General features: G+C 37.1%; 1 protein-coding gene across 2 annotated transcripts in view; it reads right to left on the bottom strand.

The window, feature by feature from the left end:
- Nucleotides 1-23,766, bottom strand: part of SCRN3 (secernin 3) — a 34,618-nt gene that overhangs the window by 5,771 nt on the left and 5,081 nt on the right. For both annotated transcript variants that reach the window (XM_070358623.1, XM_005907235.2), the window contains 5 exons: nt 22,622-22,803; nt 21,671-21,870; nt 18,528-18,740; nt 7,417-7,579; nt 6,346-6,526 (listed from right to left, as the gene is read on the bottom strand). In XM_070358623.1, coding sequence (XP_070214724.1) covers nt 6,346-6,526; nt 7,417-7,579; nt 18,528-18,740; nt 21,671-21,870; nt 22,622-22,803 — 939 coding nt within the window. The remainder of the gene's footprint in view (nt 1-6,345; nt 6,527-7,416; nt 7,580-18,527; nt 18,741-21,670; nt 21,871-22,621; nt 22,804-23,766) is intronic.

The raw sequence follows: 23,766 nt of genomic DNA, 5'->3' as shown, positions 1-23,766 counted from the left end.
AAACAGAAAAAGAAAAAAACCTCACTCCCACAAGCAGTATTTAAGGGGAAAAGGGCGCTGACAACTCTTGAGAACTATCTTGAGAAATTAGAGCAGTGCAGAGGCTGCTCAGGGAGGAGTGAAGGATAATCCCTCCAGAACAGACGTTCATGAAACATATCACTGAGAAACTTAAGCAAAGGCAAGAAGAACCAGAGGGTTCATCATTTTTCACAGCGCTGTGCTCAGTCAGGATGAGCCAAGCCCATGGAGGGAATGACACTTCTGACCCAGGGAACTGGGCCTGAGTCAGTGCACTTAATAGGCTCCTGGAACAAAACACTTGCCTCTCACTCCATACCACTTGGCTACAAAGAAAGTGTTTACACTGTAGGTCAGAGGTCAAACAAATTGGTCTCAGAAAAAGCAGAAGTAGTGTCAAGTGTGCGTGCATGCTAAGTCGCTTCAATCATGTACGACTCTTTGTAACCCTACGGATGGTAGCCTGCCAGGCTTCTCTGTCCAAGAGATTCTCCAGGCAAGAATACTGGAGTGGGTTGCCATGTCCTCCTCCAGGGTAGTGTCAAGAACATATAACAAATAGAGGATCTAGACAAAGCTCTCTGCTTTAAGCATAAGTTGGGGGGAGGGGAGAGCAGACAGAAAAGCATGACCACTATATAAACATACTACAGAAAAAGGAAAAAAAAAATAATTACCTAGGAGGAAAATGCATTTAATGCATTTAATGTAGAAAGAATGTAAATATATATATACCTTGACAAAGTAAAAGTAATTATAGACAATAAAAATCAGAAGCTAGTAGAAGCAAGTGAGAAAAGATATAAGATGACCAATTTTTTCCTTCATTGCAAGGAATCAGTTGATAGTTTTATGAGAAGCCTTTAGGTAACCCTTCCATTTCCTTCTAATCTATTTTTTTAATCTCTGGAGCAGAGAAGGAAGAGGGCAGGAAGGCTGAAGACATATGGATATTATAGAATTGTCTCCCCATCTATCTATCTCCCCCTCAAAATATCTACTTATTTTTGGAGATGAGATTTTGTGTGATATATTTAATCTTTTATAATACTTATGTTTAAAAGTGTTATATAAGCATTTATCATTTTGTAAAAAACTCAACTCATTATAATTATTTTAAGTCTATGGAGTGTCAAGTCACTTTCAGTTAAAATTAATCTGAGGGTACATGATCAAGAACACTATTTGAGAGACCAAGTTAACTCCCCTCCAGTAGTCTTATAATTTTTGGTGTGAGATACACTAAGCAAGCTACTTAAACTCTCCAAGTTTCAGATTTATTATGAATCAGTGAACAAAAATGGACAGAAATGAGTGAACTTAATTCACATGACCATTATATCTACTGCTGGGGCAAGAATCCCATAGAAGAAATGGAGTAGCCCTCATAATCAACAAGAGTCTGAAATGCAGTACTTAGCTGCAACCTTGAAAAAAGCAGAAAGATCTCTGTTCGTTTCCAAGGCAAACTATTCAACATAATTCAAGTCTATGTCCCAGCCACTGATGCTGAAGAAGCTGAAGTTGATCAGTTCTATAAAGACCTAGAAGACCTCCTAGAACTAACAAAAAAAGATGTCCTATTCATCATGCGGGATTGGAATTCAAACGTGGGAAGTCAAGAGATACCTGGAGTAACAGACAAGTTTGGCCTTGGTGTACAAAACAAAGGCAAAGCCTAACAGAATTCTGCCAAGAGTATACACTGGTCATAGCAAATACCCTTTTTCAACAACCTAAGATAACAACTTTACACATGGACATCACCAAATGTCAATACCAAAATCAGACTGACTACATTCTTTGTAGCCGAAGATGGAGAAGCTGTATACAGTCAGCAAAAACAAGACCTGGAGCTGACTGTGGCTGAGATCTTCAGCTTCTCTTGGCAAAATTCAGGCTTAAACTAAAGAAAGTGGGGAAAACCACTAGGCCAGCCATGTATGACTTAAATCCCCTATGAATATACAGTGGAGATGAAAAATAGATTCAAGGGATTAAATCTAGTAAATAAAGTGCCTGAAGAACTATGGACAGAGTCCATAAAATTGTACAGGAAACAGTAAACAAAACCATCCCAAAGAAAAAGAAAAGCAAGAAGGCAAAATGGTTGTCTGAGGAGGTTTTACAAATAGCCGAGTTAAGAAGAGAAGTGAAAGGAAAGGGAGAAAGGGAAAGATACAGCCAACTGAATGCAGAATACCAGAGAAGAGCAAGGAGAGACAAGAAGGCCTTCTTGAATGAACAGTGCAAAGAAACAGAGGAAAACAACAGAAGGGGAAAGACTAGCTAGCTCTTCAAGAAAACTGGAATATCAAAGGAACATTTCATCCAAAGATGGGCACAATAAAGGACAGAAACAGTAAAGACCTAATAGAAGCAGAAGAGACCAAGAAGAGATGGAAGGAATACACAGAGGAACTGTACAAAAAAAGATCTTAATGACCCGGATAACCACGATGGTGTGGTCACTCACCCAGAGCCAGACATTCTGGAGTGTGAAGTTAAGTGGGCCTTAGGAAGCACTGCTGTCAATAAAGCTAGTGGAGGTGATGGAATTCCAGCAGAGCTATTTAAAATCCTAAAAAATAATGCTATCAAAATGCTACACTTAATCAGTCAGTCAGTTCAGTTGCTCTGTTATGTCCAACTCTTTGTGACCCCATGGACTGCAGCACGCCAGGCCTCGCTGTCCAAAACCAGCTCCCAGAGCTTACTCAAACTCATGTCCATTGACTTGGTGATGCCATCCAACCATCTCATCCTCTGTCGTCCCCTTCTCCTCCTGCCTTCAATCTTTCTCAGCATCAGGGTCTTTGCAAATGAGTCAGCTCTTCACATCGGGTGGCCAAAGTATTGGAGTTTCAGCTTCAGCATCAGTCTTTCCAATGAATATTCAGGATTGATTTCCTTTAGGATGGACTGGTTGGATCTCTTTGCTGTCCAAGGGACTCTCAAGAGTCTTCTCTAACACCACAGTTCAAAAGCATCAATTCTTTGGTGCTCAGCTTTCTTTATAGTCCAACTCTCACTCAATATGTCAGCAAATTTGGAATACCCAGCCATGGCCACAGGACTGGAAAAGGTCAATCCTCATCCAAGTCCCAAGGAAGGGCAGTACTAAAGAATGTTCAAACCACCATCTCCTATGCTACTAAGGTTATGTTCAAAATCCTGCATGTTAGGCTTCAGCATTATGTGAACCAAGAGCTTCCAGATGTGCAAGCTGGGTTTAGAAAAGGCAGAGGAATCAGAGATCAAATTGCCAACATTTGCTGGATTATAGAGAAAGCAAGGGAATTCCAGAAAAACATCTACCTCTGTTTCATTGACTATGTTAAAGCCTTTGACTGTGTGGATCATAACAAATTGTGGAAAACTCTTAGAGATAGAATACCAGACCATCGTACCTGTCTACTGAGAAACCTGTATGCCAGTCAAGAAGCAACAATTAGAACCTTGTATGGAACAACTGGTTCAGGATTGAGAAAGGAGTACAAGACTGTTCATTGTCACCCTGTTTATTTAACTTACACGAAGAGCACATCATGAGAAATGCCATTCTGGATGAGTTACAAGCTGGAATCAAGATTGCCAGGAGAAATACTAACAACCTCAGATATGTAGATGATACCACACTAATGGCAGAAAGTGAAGAGAATAAGGGTGAAGGAGAAGAGTGAAAATGCTGACTTAAAACTAAATATTAAAGAAACTATGATCATGGTATCTGGCCCCATCACTTCATAGATGGAGAAAAAGGGAAGCAGGGAGAGATTGCCTCTTCCTGGGCTTTAAAATCACTGCGAATGGTGAGTGCAGCCAGGAAACTAGAAGACGATTGCTTCTTGGCAGGAAAGCTATGACAACCTAGACAGTGTATTAAAAAGCAAAGACATCACTTTGTCAACAAAGGTCTGTATAGTCAAGGCTATGGTCTTTCCCGTAGTCACGTGTGGCTGTGAGAGCTGGACCATAAAGAAGGCAGAGTGCTGAAGAACTGATGCTATCGAACTGTGGTCTTGTAGAAGACTTTTGAGAATCCCTTGGACAACAAGAAATTAAACCAGTCAATCTTAAAGGAAATCAACCTTGAATACTCATTGGAAGGACTAATGCTGAAGCTGAAGTTCCAATACTTTGGCCACCTGATGCAAACAGCCAACTGATGGGAAAAGACCCTGATGCTGGGAAAGACTGAAGGCAGAAGAAGAGGGTGACAGAGGATGAGATGGTTGGATGGCATCACTGATGCAATAGACATAAACTTGGGCAAACTGCAGGTGTTGGTGAGGGACAGGAAGCCTGGTGTGCTGCAGTCCATGGGGTCGCGAAGGGTCGGACAAGACATGGCAACTCAACAACAACAGCAACAACGATGGGGGTATTAATATCGGGCTTCCCTGGTAGCTCAGATGGTAAAGCGTCTGCCTACAATGTGGGAGACCTGGGTTTGATCCCTGGGTCGGAAAGATCTCCTGGAGAAGGAAATGGCAACCCACTCCAGTATTCCTGCCTGGAAAATCCCAGGGACCGAGGAGCCTGGTAGGCTACAATTCATGGGGTCCCAAAGAGTTGGACATGACTAAGCGACTTCACTTTCTTTTCACCTGATAAAGTGGTTGTGAAGATTAAATGAAATATCCCATGTAACAGTACCATGGTGTTTGGTGTATAAGTGTTCAATAAATCTTAGCTATTATTACCAACATCCGTTGGATCATGGAAAAAGCAAGAGAGTTCCAGAAAAACATCTATTTCTGCTTTATTGACTATGCCAAAGCCTTTGACTGTGTGGATCACAATAAACTGTGGAAAATTCTGAAAGAGATGGGAATACCAGACCACCTGACCTGCCTCTTGAGAAATCTGTATGCAGGTCAGGAAGCAACAGTTAGAACTGGACATGGAACAACAGACTGATTCCAAATAGGAAAAGGAGTACGTCAAGGCTGTATATTGTCACCCTGCTTATTTAACTTATATGCAGAGTACATCATGAGAAACTCTGGACTGGAAGAAACACAAGCTGGAATCAAGATTGCCGGGAGAAATATCAATAACCTCAGATATGCAGATGACACCACCCTTATGGCAGAAAGTGAAGAGGAACTCAAAAAGCCTCTTGATGAAAGTGAAAGTGGAGAGTGAAAAAGTTGGCTTAAAGCTCAACATTCAGAAAATGAAGATCATGGCATCTGGTCCCACCACTTCATGGGAAATAGATGGGGAAAGAGTAGAAACAGTGTCAGACTTTATTTTTTTGGGCTCCAAAATCACTGCAGATGGTGACTGCAGCCATGAAATTAAAAGACGCTTACTCCTTGGAAGGAAAGTTATGACCAACCTAGATAGCATATTCAAAAGCAGAGACATTACTTTGCCAACAAAGGTTCATCTAGTCAAGGCTATGGTTTTTCCTGTGGTCACGTATGGATGTGAGAGTTGGACAGTGAAGAAGGCTGAGTGCCGAAGAATTGATGCTTTTGAACTGTAGTGTTGGAGAAGACTCTTTTGAGAGTCCATTGGACTGCAAGGAGATCCAACCAGTCCATTCTGAAGGAGATCAGCCCTGGGATTTCTTTGGAAGGAATGATGCTAAAGCTGAAACTCCAGTACTTTGGCCACCTCATGCGAAGAGTTGACTCATTGGAAAAGACTCTGATGCTGGGAGGGACTGGGGGCAGGAGGAGAAGGGGACGACAGAGGATGAGATGGCTGGATGGCATCACTGACTCGATGGACGTGAGTCTGGGTGAACTCCGGGAGTTGGTGATGGACAGGGAGGCCTGGTGTGCTGCGATTGATGGGGTCGCAAAGAGTTGGACACGACTGAGCGACTGAACTGAACAGATTGTTATTATGCTTAATATAATAAATTGCTGTAAAAAATTCAAACTACATACTTAACCATTATTTTTAACCAAAGGTCAAAAATAATATAAGGGCTTCCCAGGTGGCTCCATGGTAGAGAATTGACCTGCCAGTGCAGGAGACACAGGAGACGTGAGTTCGATCCTTGGTTCGAAAGATCCCATGGAGGGGGAAATGGCAACCCTCTCCAGTATCCTTGCCTGGAAAATTCCATGGAGAGAGGAGCCTGGTGGGCTACTGTCCACGAGGTCAAAAAGACTTGGTCATGACTGAGCGACTGAGCACACATACAGAAATAATACAGCTCTATTATAGTCCAGCCATCCAAACTATTTTTAGACCTATTTTTATATAAAGAAAAGAAGGCTGACATTCCAAAGCTCAAAATATGAATTGAATCATACTTTAAGTTATTCTTCATGATAAACAGAAAAGATAATCTAATCATACCGTCTTATTATCTAGTATTTCCGAGGCCTGTTGATGTTTTTGGTAGAGTGGATGTCTTCTGTCAGGCTTACTGTTAAATTGTAGCTTCTTTCCAACTGAATCTTCAAGTTCAAATGTAGGTGAACTGGTGTTCAACAGTTGTGAAATATTCGGCACAAATATGAAAGGCTTAAAAACAGATCTAGAAGAAAAGGTATTAAGTTGGTATGTGCGATATAAAAAAATATTCAGCATTATTCTAAATCTTCTATGATTCCCTCCAGTTTCTACTCATTTATAACATACTGATTGTTCCTGTCATACTAGTTTTGCCTGTGCCTATCTTCCTTGGTATACTAGGATCTTCTTTTGGGGCAAGGGACATCCTTTATTTAGCCTTGAATTCCCATGAACCTAACAAAGGGCCTGGCATATAAACAGTGTCAAGTTAAATTATGGTTCATTTTTTACTGCAAACTCCACAGTTGGAGGGTAAGAACAATCCTCAGTGCAATATATTGAGGATTAGGATATGGGATGAAAATAAACAGAAGTATTAATAAAGGGTTCACAAGTTTCATTCCATTTGCTTGATGATATCTTTAGTAAGATGAAAGATAAGAGCAAACATAAGATCATTTCTAAATGTAATGTGCATTATGTTTTATGAGAGATACCAACAATTTAAATCAAGATAGCCTGTATAATCCTCCTTGATAAAGCTTGAACTATTGATATTTTAAGTTTTACATGTATTTTCTAGATTGTTAAACCATTTTACTGATCATCTAATATTTAATATGGAAATCTGCATAAGAAAACCTATCTACTTTCTTTTCTTGACAATTTTAAATATATTTGGGGAAAGAGGGGATAGGAATAACTGTGTACCAGAAACAATAAACATTTTCATCCCATAAGAATGAGAACAGTTATATAACAAATATGCAATGGCAGACTAAAACCTGAATAAAACATTCAGTAGAAAATTTTTGTCATATTGGCGCAACAAAAATTTAGCCTGATAAAATCATGACCAGACTAATGACTCTACCCCAGTCCCTGCCTGGTTTATAGTATTTGTGACTTTACCTCTCAGGATCAGGAGTCCCTGTAAAGAAGTGAATACAAGGAAGTTTGGAATCTTGAGGTAAAATAGAAACCATGCTTGCAGTGGTCAGGAATTCTCCCTCCATATTAATGCCACTTGGTTTATCTCGGAGAATTTCCACCATTGTTTCAAAAGTTATGTTTCCTAGGGAAATAAATTTTAAGACCATCAAATACATATGCATTTGCAAACTGGTATCCTGCAATTATGAACTGCTTTCTCTACTGATAATATATAACATGAGATACTGGTTTAGGTATTAAGTAAGACTGACTATAAGCAAATCTTGTATCATAACTGTTAGACTCACTGGGCTGTCACAAGGAAGATTTTTTTTTTAATATAAAATAAACAAAATCTCAAAACATTATAACAGGATAAATCTGTTATCTCTTAAGAAGAAGAAATCAATAATACAAAATACACTCAATCTCATTGCCCTTCCAAAATTTTTTAAGGGGTATGTAGTTAGCAATTAGCTAACAACATCAATAATTATAATCTGAGTCTATCCATTCTAGGAACCAAATATCAAGAGAATATTGTGTTTAGTTTTCAATATTACAAAAGATGTTCTTTAGAAAATAACAAATTATTTTGTCCTGTAATAATTTCTATGTCTGACATTAATACTCTTTTATGAAAACCTGATTGGGAATCAAGGAGGCGAAAGACATTATTGGCTAGTGGAACTTGTATGTACACAGTTTTGTCAGACTACTTCAAAAATCTAAATGTCCATTGTGCATGATAAATATAAATGCATTATATTCTGTTTTCTGCTTTCATAGGTAAAGTTTGGTATATTAAGATTTTTTTGAGAAAAACAGAAAAAAATATATATTTTATCTTTTTACCAAACACAACATGTCCATGGTTACAGAGAGCCTCAGAATCCTGTATTTGGAAGGCATTTCTGCCAAAAAATTTAAAAAGCCCAGCATGCCTTCAGACAGCTCGGCTCCATTCTACACATGTTTATGTGGCTTAGGATCTCTCATGACAGGATGGATAACCTTACCCCTCCACAATGCAGTCCTCCAAGAGTAGCCAAAATATCTTCTCACATGATAATGATTCTTATCTCCAAAATTTATGATTCTCTATTCTCCCTGAATCACATTAAAACTCCTTCAAATGAAAACTTCTACCAAACGTAAGTGAAATAACATTTTCCTATCTTTCACCTGCATTGGTCCTACCTTTTGTCTATCTCTGCCATTAGACTATAAATTCCTGATCTTTTGTCTGTATTGTTCCTATCTCTGCAATTAGATTACAAATTCTCTAAAGACAAAAATGGGACTTTCTCTCTTTAGTTCTCATTCATTCAACAAATTTATTGAACACCTATTAAATGTCAGGCATTGTCCTAGGCTATGGATAAATACAGTAATCTAATTTACACTTGGGTTTACTTAGGAATTTAATATTTGATAAGATTGGTTAGCACTTCAAATCAGTAGACAAAATATAATTCATTTAAAAAGTGGTACTGACAGAAAACTCTACTCAATACTGTATAATGGCCAATATGGGGAAAGAATCTTAAAAAAAAGTACGTGTGTATATACACACATACATACATATAACTGATTCACTTTGCTGTACGACTGAAACTAACACACTATAACTATACTCCATCAAAAAATTTTTAAAACAAGTGGTGCTAAGATCATTGGGTAATCATTTGAGAAGTGATTTTTTAAAAAAAGAAGCTGCAATCCTAATTCATACATTATCTTAGAATAATTCCAAAAGAATTATAATATAAATTTTAAAAATAAAACTATAAGATGTAGATAACCATTTCTGGTACAGTGGAAATGACCTTTCTAAAAGCATGACATCAAAGATAAAAACCATATAAGAACAATTCTCCATGGGATATTTTATTACTAGCTTTCTATTTATGCCAGCTATTCTTTTTCCCCTTTTATCCTTTCTTGCCTTCTTTAATTTTTTCAAGTATTTATTATTCTATTTCTACCATGTTAGCTTATTTGTACATTTCTTCTTATTTTCTCTTGACTTTATATATTACAGTCTGTCTTAAATTAGTTCTTCACCACTTAGTTAATACAAGGACCTTGTAACACTTTTACTCCAATTACTGCCTCCTATCTTTTGTCCTATTTCTCATATATTTAATTCTACTGTATTCATCTGGGTCTTGGAAAAGCAGATGCCAATTCTATGTACAAAGCTTTTGAGAGAGAGAACCGAATTTCAGTCTGGCTTCAACAAACTTGGCTTGATGATTTAAATTTTTTCAAATATACAAAGGCTTTTTTTAAACTTTATTTCATATTGGACTATAGCTGCTTATTTAACTTATATGCAGAGTACATCATGTGAAATGTCGGGCTGGATGAAGCACAAGCTGGAATCAAGATTGCCACGAGAAATATCAATAACCTCAGATACGCAGATGACACCACCCTTATGGCAGAAAGCAAAGAGGAACTAAAGAGTCTCTTGATGAAAGTGAAAGAGGAGAGTGAAAAAGCTGGCTTAAAACTCAACATTCAAAAAACAAAGATAATGGCATCCAGTCCCATCACTTCATGGCAAATAGATGGGGAAACAATGGAAACAGTGGTAGACTTTATTTTGGGGGGCTCCAAAATCACTGCAGATGGTGACTGCAGCCATGAAATTAAAAGATGCTTGCTCCTTGGAAGAAAAGCTATGACAAACCTAGATAGCATATTAAAAAGCAGAGACATTACTTTGCTGACAAAGGTCCGTCTAGTCAAAGCTATGGTTTTTCCAGCAGTCATGTATGGATGTGAGAGTTGGACTATAAAAAAAGCTGAGCACCAAAGAATTGATGCTTTTGAACTGTATTGTTGAAGACTCTTGAGAGTCCCTTGAACAACAAGAAGATCAAACCAGTCAATCCTAAAGGATATCAGTCCTGAATATTCATTGGAAGGACTGATGCTACCTGATGACAAGAACTGACTGGGAAAGACCCTGATGGTGGAAAAGATTGAAGGCAGAAGGAGAAGGGGATGACAGAAAATGAGATGGTTGGATGGCATCACCAACTCTATGGACATGAGTTTGAGCAAGCTCCGGGAGTTGGTGATGGACAGGGAAGCCTGGCATGCTGCAGTTGCAAAGAGTCAGACACGACTGAGTGACTGAACTGACTGAACTGACTGAACTGACAGCCGATTAATAATGTTGTGATAGTTTCAAACAGACAGCAAAAGAACTCAGCCATACATATACATGTATTCATTCTCCTCCAAACTCCCCTCCTATTCAGGATGCCACATAACTGCACAGAGTTCCTTATTCAATACAGTAGGTCCTCATTGATTATCCATTTTAAATATAGCAGTGTGTAAATGTATAAAGATTTTATGAGGGAAAATGCCTATGAGAGAAAATGACAAGTAATCCAGACTGCAACTGAAGTCTGAACCTGGGTTTAATAGGGAAGGAAGAAAGACTGAGTGAAAGTGACCTAGACTAACATGCCATCTAAGGAAAGTTTGCAAGGCTCTCAGGAAGTCCTTGACCCAAAGTCAGACATCAGAAGAGTTCAATGACCCCAGGCATGGGGCTACCTTAGTCTCCCTGATGCTTTCAGTCATTGACCAGGAGCAGCCTTCAGGAAGCGCAGCCTTAGTACTATACAAAGTCAACACACAACAGAACTTGAACACAGCAGCTATGGTCATTGGTCATAAAATTATTATCAGTTCAGTTCAGTTCAGTCACTCAGTCATGTCCGACTCTTTGCGACCCCATGAACCACAGCACGCCAGGCCTCCCTGTCCATCACCAACTCCCAGAGTCCACCCAAACCCATGTACATTGTGTTGGTGATGCCATCCAGCCATCTCATCCTCTGTCATCCCCTTCTCCTCCTGCCTTCAATCTTGCCCAGCATCAGGGTCTTTCCAAATGAGTCAGCTCTCTGCATCAGGTGGCCAAAGTATTGGAGTTTCAGCTTCAACATCAGTCCCTCCAATGAACACCCAGGAATGATCTCCTTTAGGATTGACTGGTTGGATCTCCTTGCAGTCCAAGGGACTCTCAAGAGTCTTCTCCAACACCACAGTTCAAAAGCATCAATTCTTTGGCACTCAGCTTTCTTTATAGTCCAACTCTCACATCCATACATGACTACTGGAAAAACCACAGCCTTGACTAGACAGACTTTTGTTGGCAAAATAATGTCCCTGCTTTTTAATATGCTGTCTAGGTTGGTCATAACTTTCCTTCCAAGGAGCAAGCGTCTTTTAATTTCATGGCTGCAATCACCATCTGCAGTGATTTTGGAGCCCAGAAAAATAAAGTCAGCCACTGTTTCCCCATCTATTTTGCCATGAAGTGATGGAACTGGATGCCATGATCTTAGTTTTCTGAATGTTGAGCTTTAAGCCAAATTTTTCACTCTCCTCTTTCAGACAATATTTATTTAGTTTTACCCACACATTTACTGTTTCTTTTACTCTTCATTCACTCTCACCCACCTTGCTTCTAATATCATTTTTCCTGAAGAGTAACTCAGTATTTCTTTTAGTACCAACTGATTTGTTGTTTCATTGTTATTCAGTTGCTAACTTGTGTCCAACTCTTTGCAACCCCATAGACTGCAGCACACCAGGCTTCCCTGTCCTTCACTATCTCCTGGAGTTTGCTCAGACTCATGTCCATTGAGTTGAGTCCATTTAATCATCTCATCCTCTGTAGTCCCTTTCCCCTCTGCCCTCAATATTTCCCAGCATCAGGGTCTTTTCCAGTGAGTCAGCTCTTCACATCAGATGGCCAAAACATTGGAGCTTCAGCCTCAGCATCAGTCCTTCCAATGAATATTCAGGACTGATTTCCTTTAGGATTGACTGGTTTCATCTCCTTTCTGTCTAGGGGACTCTCAAGAGTCTTCACCAGCATCACAATTAGAAGACATCAGTTCTTCAGCACTCAGCCTTCTTTATGGTCCAACTCTAACATCCATACATGATTACTGAAAAAAACCATAGCTTTGACTATATGGACCTTTGTCAGCAAAGTGATGCCTTTGCTTTTTAACACACTGTCTAGGTTTGTCATAGCTTTTCTTCCAAAGAGCAAATGTCTTTTCATTTCATGGTTACAGTCTCCGTCTGCAACGATTTAGGAGCTCAAGAAAAGAAAATCTGTCACCGTTTCCACTCTTCCCCATCTATTTGCCATTAAGTGATGAGACTGGATGCCATGATCTTAGTTTTTTGAATGTTGAGTTTTAAGTCAGCTTTTTCACGCTTCTCTTCTTTCACCTTCATCAAGAAGCTCTATAGTTTCTCTTTGCTTTCTGCCATTAGAGTGCTATCATCTGCATATCTGAGGTTGTGGATATTTCTCCTGGCAATCTTGATTCCAGCCAATTGGGTTAGTGATGAATTCTCTCAAATTTTAGTCCAACTTCATTTCTGTAGTATATTTTCACTGGATATGGAATTCTAAATTGGTAATAATTATTTTTCTCTATCACTTTAAAGGTGTCATTTTACAGTCTTCTAGATTCTTTCCCTTCTGTTGAAGGCAAAGGTTTTCTGCCAGTCTTATATTTGATGCTTTGAAGGTAATATATATTTTCTCTCTGACTGCTTTTAGGATTTTCTGTTTATTTCCCTCTTCAACAATCTTATTACAATAGGCCCAGGTGTGGTGTCCTTTTATTTATCCTTGGGATTTGTAGAGCTTCATTAAACTGTGACTTGCCGACTTTTATTAATTTGGGAAAATTCTTGGCCAGTATCTCTTCAAATCTTGCTTTTTGCCCATCCGTATTCTCTCTCACCTTTCCTATTGGGACTCCACCTACATACATGTTAGACCTTTTCAATGGGTCCTATATGGCTTTCCCACTCCTGCCTGTATTTTCCAAAGCCTTATCTCTGTTTCAAGCAGAAATTTTCTACTGATATTCCAATTCACTAATTTTTTCTTCTGCTATGTCTCATAAGTTATTATACTGAATTCTCAGTAATTATAAATTTACAGTTCTAAAAACTAAGATCAAGACATCCCAGTCCCATCACTTCATGGCAAGTTGAAGGGGGAAAAAATGGAAGCAGTGACAGACTTTATTTTCTTGGGCTCCAAAATCACTGCAGATGGTGACTGCAGCCAAGAAATTAAGACACTCCTTGGAAGGAAAGCCACAACAAACCTAGACAGCATATTAAAAAGCCAAGACATCACCTTGCCAACAAAGGTTCATCTAGTCAAAGCTATGGTTTTTGCAGTAGTCATGTATGGATATGAGAGTTGAACCATAAAGAAGGCTGAGTGCTGAAGAATTGGTGCCTTTAAATTTGGTGCTGGAGAAGACACTTGACAGTCCCTTGGACAGCAAGGAGATGAAACCAGTCAATCCTAAAGGAAATCAACCCTGAATATTCATTGAAAGGACTGATGCTGAAGCTGAAGCTCCAATACTCTGGCCACCTGATGCACCTCTCACTGGAAAAGATCCTGATGCTGGGAAAGACTGAAGGTAAAAGGAGAAGGGGGAGGCAGAGGATGAGATGGTTAGATAGCATCACCAACTCATGGACATGAATTTGAGCAAACTCCAGGAGATAGTGGAAAACAGGGAAACCCAGCGTGCTGCAGTCCATGAGGTCACAGTCAGATGCGACTTAGCAACTGAACAACAACAGTTCTTTTATTTCCACTTGGTTCTCTTTTCTAGATTTCAGTTCTCTGATGAAATTCTCCATCTTCTCATCTAGTTTTTTTAAACATATAAAACATATTAATTTAAAAGTCTGTATCCAATAAAACTAATTGCAGATAACCAGTGGGTCAGTTTCTACTGTCTTTCTCTTGATTTTCAGTCATTTGGTCCATTTCTTGGCATATTTGATAACTTTTTAATTAAATGTTGGACACTATAAATGAAAATTTGTAGAGGCTCTGCATGATATTTTCCTCCACAGAAGATTCTGGCAAACAGATGGAATATACGTAGATTACCTATTGATCCAGCTGAGACTGGTCTATTCTCTGTCCATTCTTATTTCTAAGGTACAGCCTTTCTGAAGTTTCAACTGAAAGCCTAGGGTATTTCTCAGGCCCCTTCTTGGTTGTTCATCAAATCCAATTTTTGTCCCTAAGACCTTGTAAGACTGCCAAAATCTCTACTTAACTTTATAAGGTCTTAGCGACTACTCATCCTACATACACAGTGCATAAAAGTCAGCAAGTGCTAGGAGGAGAAATAGTGACATAGAAGGTCAGACTCTTCTCAGAGTGCAGATGGTCTTTTTCCAATTTCCTGGATCTAGGCCCCTCATGTCCTAACTGTTTCCAGGCCTTCAAACAGTGGTTTTATTCTTCCAGCTTTTATAGTTATTCTTGGGAAGAGGCTAGTCCAGTACGAGCTACCCCTTGTTAACCAGAAGCAGATGTTCAGCTTTGTGCTTTTAACCAACTCAGATTTTGTGCCTCTCATTTATTATATATGTCTCTTTTTGCCCTCAAGCAGTATCAATTTCTTAATAACAGTAATGAATATGGTAGATCCATATTGTAACAAGTATATTTTAAAAAAAACACAAAACATAGAGTTCCTGCCATCACATAAAATATTTTCAGACACTTATATGTAAATGTTTAGGTACTGCTTTAAAATTAGTCCTAAAGAAAAAAATAACTTTCACTTAACACAGTTGTGTTATTTGTTTCTTCTCTTTCCAAATCCTACTACAATGACAGCAAAGGAATAAAAAAATGAAATTACTTACACGGACAAATAAAGCATGAAAAGCAAGAAATTCCCCTCATTCCCATGATATATGGGAATAATTAAAAGAAATAAGTTTACATCAAGTCAGTACCCAAATTGTGATTCTGTGACATTTCAAATTAAAATAAAGTTGATTTCCATATAAAACAATCTAGTGTTCCATCCTCATTTAATCACTCAAACTACCAACTGCTTTATGTTAATAGCAAATTTTCACTTCCTCCATAACATAGCTATGACTTCAAATTAAAGAAAAATAATGTGTAGATAATTTGTTACAGGAGCAATACCTTTCTGTTAATTTAGAGAAATGCAGGGAGAAACAAAAAAAGTATATATCTGAAAACAATCTTTAATTATAAAACTAGACAATAAAGCAAAAGCCATCCACACCTATCAGACACATAGCTTTTGCACCCAGGGAGATTGTAGAATGATTCAAACATAAATTCCTATAAGTAGCAAGTTTTGATGAAAACAGTGTCAAAACCATAACACTGAGATAAGACAGGTATTATGAAAATGTTTTCTGTATTCAAAACCTACAATTCTCAAAATGAAAGAAGGATTTACATGATCACTTGAGTAGGATAGCTATAAGTAATCCACTAGCAAGCATTGAATAAGTACTGAGACTGCAGTGGCAGGGTTCACGAAAATGAATGCAAAACACAGGGTACAATCTCACTGCAATTTAAACTAGTCATTTAAAATACGTGAGTGAATATAGATACAATTTGGACATACATGCAGCACAGTTAATAGCTATCAGGTAGGAAGACAAATAGGCTCTTCCATCTAGAAAAATCACAAGAAAAATTAGCTATAATATTCTAGTAGACAATTTTCTATAAAAGTACTGGAAAGACATTTATTCCTTTGGCAAAGCACAGAAAGCTGGATGAACTGTACTTCATACTTGGAGGAAAAAGAAGTTTCATGTCAGACACATCTATTACTATAATCATGTATGCATTTCAAATCTATAATTCAGTCATTTTGTAGTTAAATATAATAAATTATTACACTGTAGTAGCTAATTGATTTATAATTTTTTCTACCTATTTTTTATTCCTTTTATCCAATCACCCTAAACCTTACAATTCTTGACATTTTTCTGTCCGGCTTAGTTATGTGTTGATATTCTTCATTTTTTCAGAATATCTGCTAATTTTATGTCCTAACCCTTTAGGTTTATTGCCACACACACACACAAAAAAGGCACAATAATGATCATCGTTAAACTATCTGCAAGTTAGATAGTTCAATTCAATTTACAAGCCTTTGTTAACAACAAAAAAAAACTTACTAAGCATACATATACACTAGTGCAGACACTGAACTAGGTGCTGAGAAAATGTGAGGACAAATACGAGTCTTTTTTTTTTTTTTTTTTTTTTTTTTAAGTTTCATACAGGAGATAAGTGAAGAGCACAAACACAGTTTCCTCATTTGTAAAATGAAGATAACACCTACTTACCATGGTTGCTTAAAGAAAATAGTGTAATCACTTAGCACAGTGTCTAGCCTTTGATACACTTTTTAAATAAACAGGAGTAGGTACTGTTGCAACCATTACTCCATCTCTACTTTTACAATAATGGTCACCATAAAATCAAAATCCTTAGAGTAACAAAGTTTAGTGTTTTCTACATCTCGATCCACATGGAAAAAAAGACACTTCAAATAACCTACTTATAAAATGACAAACTAACATTAAGAAACTTAGAGGAAAATTTTCAAATAATAAGATGTTCTGGAAATTAAAAGTAAGGTATTAAATACTTGGAAAATAATGACATTAAGGCATTCTAAAAACATTCTGTCACAAACTTTTTTCTGCTGTATGTGTGTGCATATTTGTGTGCTTAGTCACTCCATTGTGTCCGACTCTTTGCGACCCTAGGGACTATAGTCAGCTAGGCTCCCCTGTCCATGGGATTTTCTAGGCAAGAATACTGGAGTGGGTTGCCACTTCCTCCTCCCAGGGGATCTTTCTGACCCAGGGATCAAACGTGGGTCTCCTTCATCTCCTGCACTGGCAGGCAGATTCTTTTACCACTGAGCCACCTGGGAAGCTGTGTTTTTCTGCTATATGTATATTTAATTTGTTTAATGAATACCTGAGAAGCAAGTATCAATCACTGACTGATTTTATCTCTGAGAAGTTGCTTTCTGACTGATTTATAGAACCACTTTATCTTTCAAGTGAAAGAGTATACATTAGTCACATATTTTTATTAGTGCAAAGAGCCTTTTAGCATTTATCTGCCACCCAATAATCTTCTAAATAATCTTCATAATTATTGGGTGGCAGATAGATAATTTTTGCGTGGCAGATAAAGAATTTTTCTGGAATTATTTGGAGGCAAATAGACAAGACAAAGAGCCCTTGTGACTCAGACAGTAAACAGTATGCCTGCAATGCAAGAGACACAGGTTCAATCCCTGGGTTGGGAAGATCCCCTGGAGAAGAAAATGGCAACCCACTCCAATGCTCTTGCCTGGAGAGTCCCCTGGACAGAGGAGCCTGGCGGGCTACAGTCCAGGGGTCGCAAAGAGTCGGACACGACTGAGGGACTTCACTTTCACTTTCCCACATGAAAGTAGCGCAACACATGCCCGTTCTTTGTCCCCACATTCTACTTCAAGGAAAGTATTCTAGGAAAATGGTCATGGATGTGAAAATAAATAAGCTATAAGCATGTTGTATAATTTTCAGTAGTGAAAAACTAAAAACAACCCAAGTAACAGGGAATTTGTTAACTAAAGTATAATTCATACAATCAATCTTTATAATGATAAAATACAGCCATATGGAAATAAAAATATACAAAAATAATAGAATACGATGTACCTGTTGAAAAAATGAAAAAGTTCAGTACATATTAAAATAAAATGATATGCATTACCGCTAACTGGTGAAAAGTTATGTGCAGACAAGTATGTGTGGAATGCAACCATTTTGTAAAACAGAGAATCAAGAATACCTATATATAATTTCATTAAGCATACAACATCTCTGAAAGAATACACAAGGAACTGCCTATAGGAAAAATAACTTAATAGGGGCCTGTTAGAAGGGAGACTGGAGTAGGAAATGGCAACCCACTCCAGTGTTCTTACCTGAAGAATTCCACAGACAGAGAATCCTGGTGGGCTAAAGTCCATGGGGTCGCAAAGAGTTAGACAAGACTAGTGAATAACCCTTAGAAGGGAGACACTTCACTTGGGTACCTCTGAATTTTGAATCATGTGAATATGTTTATTTTTATAAGTAAAACAACGCTGAAGAATTTATGCTTTTGAACTGTGGTGTTGGAGAAGATGAATTACCTTTATGCTTATTCAGAAGTTTGTAGCCTTCACAGTATCTGCCTGGTGAAATCATCATCTTGGCTGTGTCAAGATAAGAGTATGTTGCAGCAAAATCGAATTCCTTTTTCCCATCCCACCAACCTCTCTGCTTGGCATAGTTTCTCATGTCTGGGTGTTCCCGATCAATTTTGGTCGTTATAGAAAGCTGATTAGAAATATTGCGAACTCCCTCTATTTTGAAAGAAGAGAGGAAGGGAGAAGAAAAGTCACATTTAATGTAATGTATCTATCTCTGTACATTATGATCCTTAATCACTATTTCAATGTAAATATAGGCTTCTAAATGTTGTACCGTGTACATCTATTTATTACACACTAAAATGCATAAATAGTTTTCTAAATTAAACTTTTTATTTTGAGGTAACTATGGATTCACATGCAATTATAAGAATTAAAGAACAAACTATGCATCTTTATACTGTCTCCCCAAATGGTAACACTTTGTATGATATCACAACCAAAGTATTGATAGTCATACTGTCAAGATGATATCACAATGATCACTCATGTTGCCCTTTCATAGCCGCCCCCACTCATCTCCCACACCCACCCTTTCATTAACCCCAGGCAACCATCTGTTATTCATTTCTATAATTGTCATTTCAAGAAAAACCATATAAATGGAATCATACAATATATAATTTTAGGCTTTTTTTCCCCTCAGTTTAATTTCCTAAAGATTATTCCAGGTTATTATATGTATCAACAGTTCATTCCTTTTTATTGCTGAGTAGTATTCCATGGTATAGGCATACTACAGTTCATTTAAATATTCCCAAGTTAAAGGACTGCTTGGTTCTTTCCAGTTTCTGCCTATCATGGAAAAAGCTGCCATACAAATTCATGTACAGGTTTTTGTGTGCATTTAAGTTTTATTTCTCAGGGATAAATGCACAAGATTTTAAGTGTTACACTGAATAATAGTTACATATTAAGATCCTTTTTTTAACTGCCAAAATGTTTTCCTGAGTGACTGTACATTCTTACTAGCAATGTAGCTGTGACCCATTTGGTAGAGTCATTTAAAAATTTTTAGCCATTCCAGTAAAATAGATAGCCAGTGGGAATTTGCTGTATGATGCTGGGAGCTCAAACCACTGCTCTGTGACAACCTAGAGGGGTGGGATAGAGTGGCAGGTAGGAGGAAGGTTCAAGAGGGAGGTTCCAGACACATGTATGCCTATGGCTGATTCATGTTGATGTATGGCAGAAAACAATACAATATTGTAACGCAAATATCTTCCAATTAAAATAAATAAATTTAAAAATTTCTCAGCCATTCTGATACAGGTATAATAATATCTCATTGTGATTTTAGCTTGCATTTCTCTAATGGGTAATGATGTTAAACATCATTTCGTGTGCTTTTGTGATATCTGTATATCCTTTTCAGCAAAATGTCTCTTTGGGTCTTCTTGTTCATTTTTCTAGTTGGATTGTCTTTTTACTGTTGAATTCTGACAGTTATTTATGTATTTTAGATATTAGTCTTTTATATGAATTACTGTTTAAAAAATAGCCATAAGTAAGTTTAGAACAGAAATAGAAGGCTTCTAAAAATATCATGACACTTAAGTTATAACAAAATTTTCAATTAAAATACAAAACAGAAGAAACAATAAAAGCCTATTCTAAACAAATCATAATAAATGAAATAGATATGATAAATAAAAATTAATAACATTTTAAAACAGTTTAGAATGACAGTTGGCCAAGTAGAAATCAGTTAAATTACTCTAATGAAGTCATATTTGGGATGGTCTCACTACAATAATAGACTTAAGTCATGATAGAACCAAAGTCAAAGAAGAAGAATTTTCCATCTAGTAAAATAATTCCCTAGAGTTAAGCTATTTAGTTCGTGGGCTCATTTACTATTAGGAAGAGAAACAAGTTGGCAAAGTTAATCTGCAACTGAATAATCAGACTCAATGAAGGTGTTCATTTTGGATGGCTCAGTGGGGCTAACTTTTTCAACAAAAAACACTCGTTTTTCTCTTGCATGTAGCATACTTGACAAAATAAAAAGTAATTAATGGTATGATCAGGCTAATTATCATAATAAGAAAAACAGTTCCAATTAAGTTTTATGTATTGATAAACATGCATGCAAAATATAAAATAAAATGTCCATCGAAACAACTGTCAATGACCTGTTGTGAAAAATAGCATCCAAATCCTGCAAAGCTCAAAGCTACCTTCATGAAGAGTTTCTAAACTTCTCCAGTCCACAATGACTTTTCCTTTCTTTAAATATTCATGGCATATATACGTATGTGTTATTCATGTACTATTTAATATTTTCACATGTGTATCTGTAAAACTATGAGATCCAGGGTAAGTACACAAAAGGTATGTGAATATGCCTTAGCACAAGACTACACTCAAGTGAAGGAATACTGAACAAAGAGTCAGGATGGAAATATTTAAATTCCAAGGCTAAAACAATAAATAAATGAAATTTAAAAACAATAAATTCTATCATTCACTGCCCTGACTACATAATTTCATATCTCTGGATTTCCTCACTGGAAAATGAGTATATATGATCACAAAGAAATTAAAAAAAAAAAAGGCAAATCATTCTAAAACAATCAACTGTTTTATTTACTCAATTACATTAAATGTTTCACTTTACTACTGTTACTACTAACATATTCTTTCTAACCACTAACTCACAATCACCAATCCCCAGTAACACTCCCTAGTCTTCACCTCCATATCCACACATGATGAAATTTTGGAGTTCAGTCCAAAGTTTAAAACATGAAAAAATAATAAAGTAATGGTTTTATCTCATTAAAAGGTAAAAAACTACTATAAAGCATACAAGAGTTACTTCACAGAAAATGTACACAGGTTATATGAAATTAATATCATATTTATGAAAAAGAGATAATAACACCTTTTCCTCTTTTTCAAGAAAGCTCTTTATAGAGTTCTTTCACTGTATGTTCTTTCATATTTTTTCATTTCCCCTGCAGTTTTCCCCTTCATTGCACTGGAGTATAAATCTTGGAAAACAACTAAGTGAAATGTCTGCAATTAGGAGGTATTTTATTAACTGTAAAACAAATTAAATCATGAAAAGCTGTCCATACCTTCTACTTTTTCTGCTGCCCAGTACTTTCCTGCAGTCTCCAGAATCCAGGCTTCATTTCTATCTGCTATCAGGAAACTGTTGTGATAGCTAAATACCATCCTGCCCTCTGAACAATTTCCACCCTGGCCATATTTTTCTAATAAATCAACAATGACATTGAGGGCTTTTTCAGCTGTATCACCTCTTTCAAGGCCAAGTCTAAAATAAAAATATTAAAGCTCTCAGATTAAAAGAAATTTCCATTATTTTTCTTAAATAATTTCATGCACATGAGATTTTGTGTTAATGTTCAAAGAAAAACCTCTTCAAGTTAATAGATATAGTGAAATCCAACTTCTAACGTATTCCTTCTGAAATTAGTTTGGGATGATGAAAACAAAGATCAGTGTTCAAATTCCAACTTGGTAATTTATTTGCAAGTTGATTTAACTCTAAACCTCCAGATTTCTCATCTGTAAAATCAGGATAATAATAATACCCCATAAGGTAACTGTGAGAATTAGTTATGGTCTAATAAAGTATGTTAAGTGCTTCCAATGAGTCATAATTTTCAATTCTCCTGACTTCCTTGGTGGCTCAGACAGTAAAGCGTCTGTCTACAATGCGGGAGACCTGGGTTCGATCCCTAGGTCGGGAAGTTCCCTGGAGAAGGAAATGGCAACCCACTCCAGTACTCTTGCCTAGAAAATCCCATGGACGGAGGAGCCTGGAGTCCATGGGGTCGCAAAGAGTCGAACACGACTGAGCGACTTCACTCACTCACTCCCTCCCTCCCTTTTCCTAATTAAATGACATTTGAACTGATTCTAAAGCATTTTTAACACAAACTATAAAGTATCAAAGTCCAAACAATGAAAAAAAAAAAAGGAAGATAAAACATGTTAAAAGTTACACCAAAATTTTAAACTTAGACAAGTTCTATAGTGCAAAAATGTAACAAAAAAATAACCTGACAAGGTCCATGCCCAGTAGTGCCTCTTCATCACAAACTTTTTCTCTTCCCCATACAGCTTCATTCCCAATGCAAACTCCATGCTCATTGGCTCCCATTTCTGCTCCCCATAACCAAGCTGGGCGACTAAGGACAACGGCATATGTTTCAGGAACTTGATCAATTTCTATGTAAGTACACTGTAAAGAAAGTCATAGCAACAACAATAAAACTGAAAAAGAAAGTTACCCAAGTCTAGAATCTTAAAATCGATCAAAGACCTGACTATTACGAAAGAGATTATAACTAAATTGAAATTTTCAATTATAAGGCATTACCCTTAAAAAATATTCAGAATTGTCCCTAAGAGCATTTATTCACTCAGATATGTGAAGCATCTCCTGTCTGCTAAGATATATATTAGTTATAACGATGAATCAGACACAGATCTTGCTTTCAAGAAACTAAGACCTGTACATTACTAAGACACAAGGAAATGCAAAGTATAAGGACTATGAAGAAAAGTGAAGATGGGGCGCTAATAGAAGCTCAGGAGAAAGCGAGTTTCTAGTTGTGAAATATTGAAACATATTGTAAAGGAAGATGTATGTGGATTAATGATACACATTCCATATGGCAGCCTTCAACTACAAGTGATTGCCATAGAAGCCCATGTCACATGTGGGATTCGCCCATCAGGTACATCCACAACAGTGAAAAGAACAAGAACTACTGGCTTACAGGATAGGTGAGACAAATATGAAGAGATAAAACAGAAATGGATCCACGATGAATAAATAGTCTTATCAAAACAAAACACTGGCCTAGTACAATTAGCCCTCCATATCCACAGGTTTCATATCCACAGTCAACTAAACACTCATCAAAAATATTCAGCAAAAAAAATATTCCAAAAAGTTCCAAAAAGCAAAATAAATTTGCCACTTGCTGTAAACTATTTACATAGCATTTATATTATATTTACAACTATTTACATGCCATACATATTGTACTACCTAGAAATAATTTAAAGTTTATGAGAGGATGTGCATAGATTATATGCATGTATATGTCATTTTATAATAAGGGACTTGAGCATCAGATGATTTTGATATCCTAGGGGGTCCTGGAACCAATCCCCCAAGGATGTGGAGGAACAACTA

The sequence above is a fragment of the Bos mutus genome, chromosome 2 (genome assembly GCF_027580195.1).
Source record: "Bos mutus isolate GX-2022 chromosome 2, NWIPB_WYAK_1.1, whole genome shotgun sequence".
NCBI lineage: Eukaryota > Metazoa > Chordata > Mammalia > Artiodactyla > Bovidae > Bos > Bos mutus.
The sequence above is the reverse complement of the archived record's forward strand: the minus strand, read 5'-3'. Positions and strand labels throughout refer to the sequence as shown.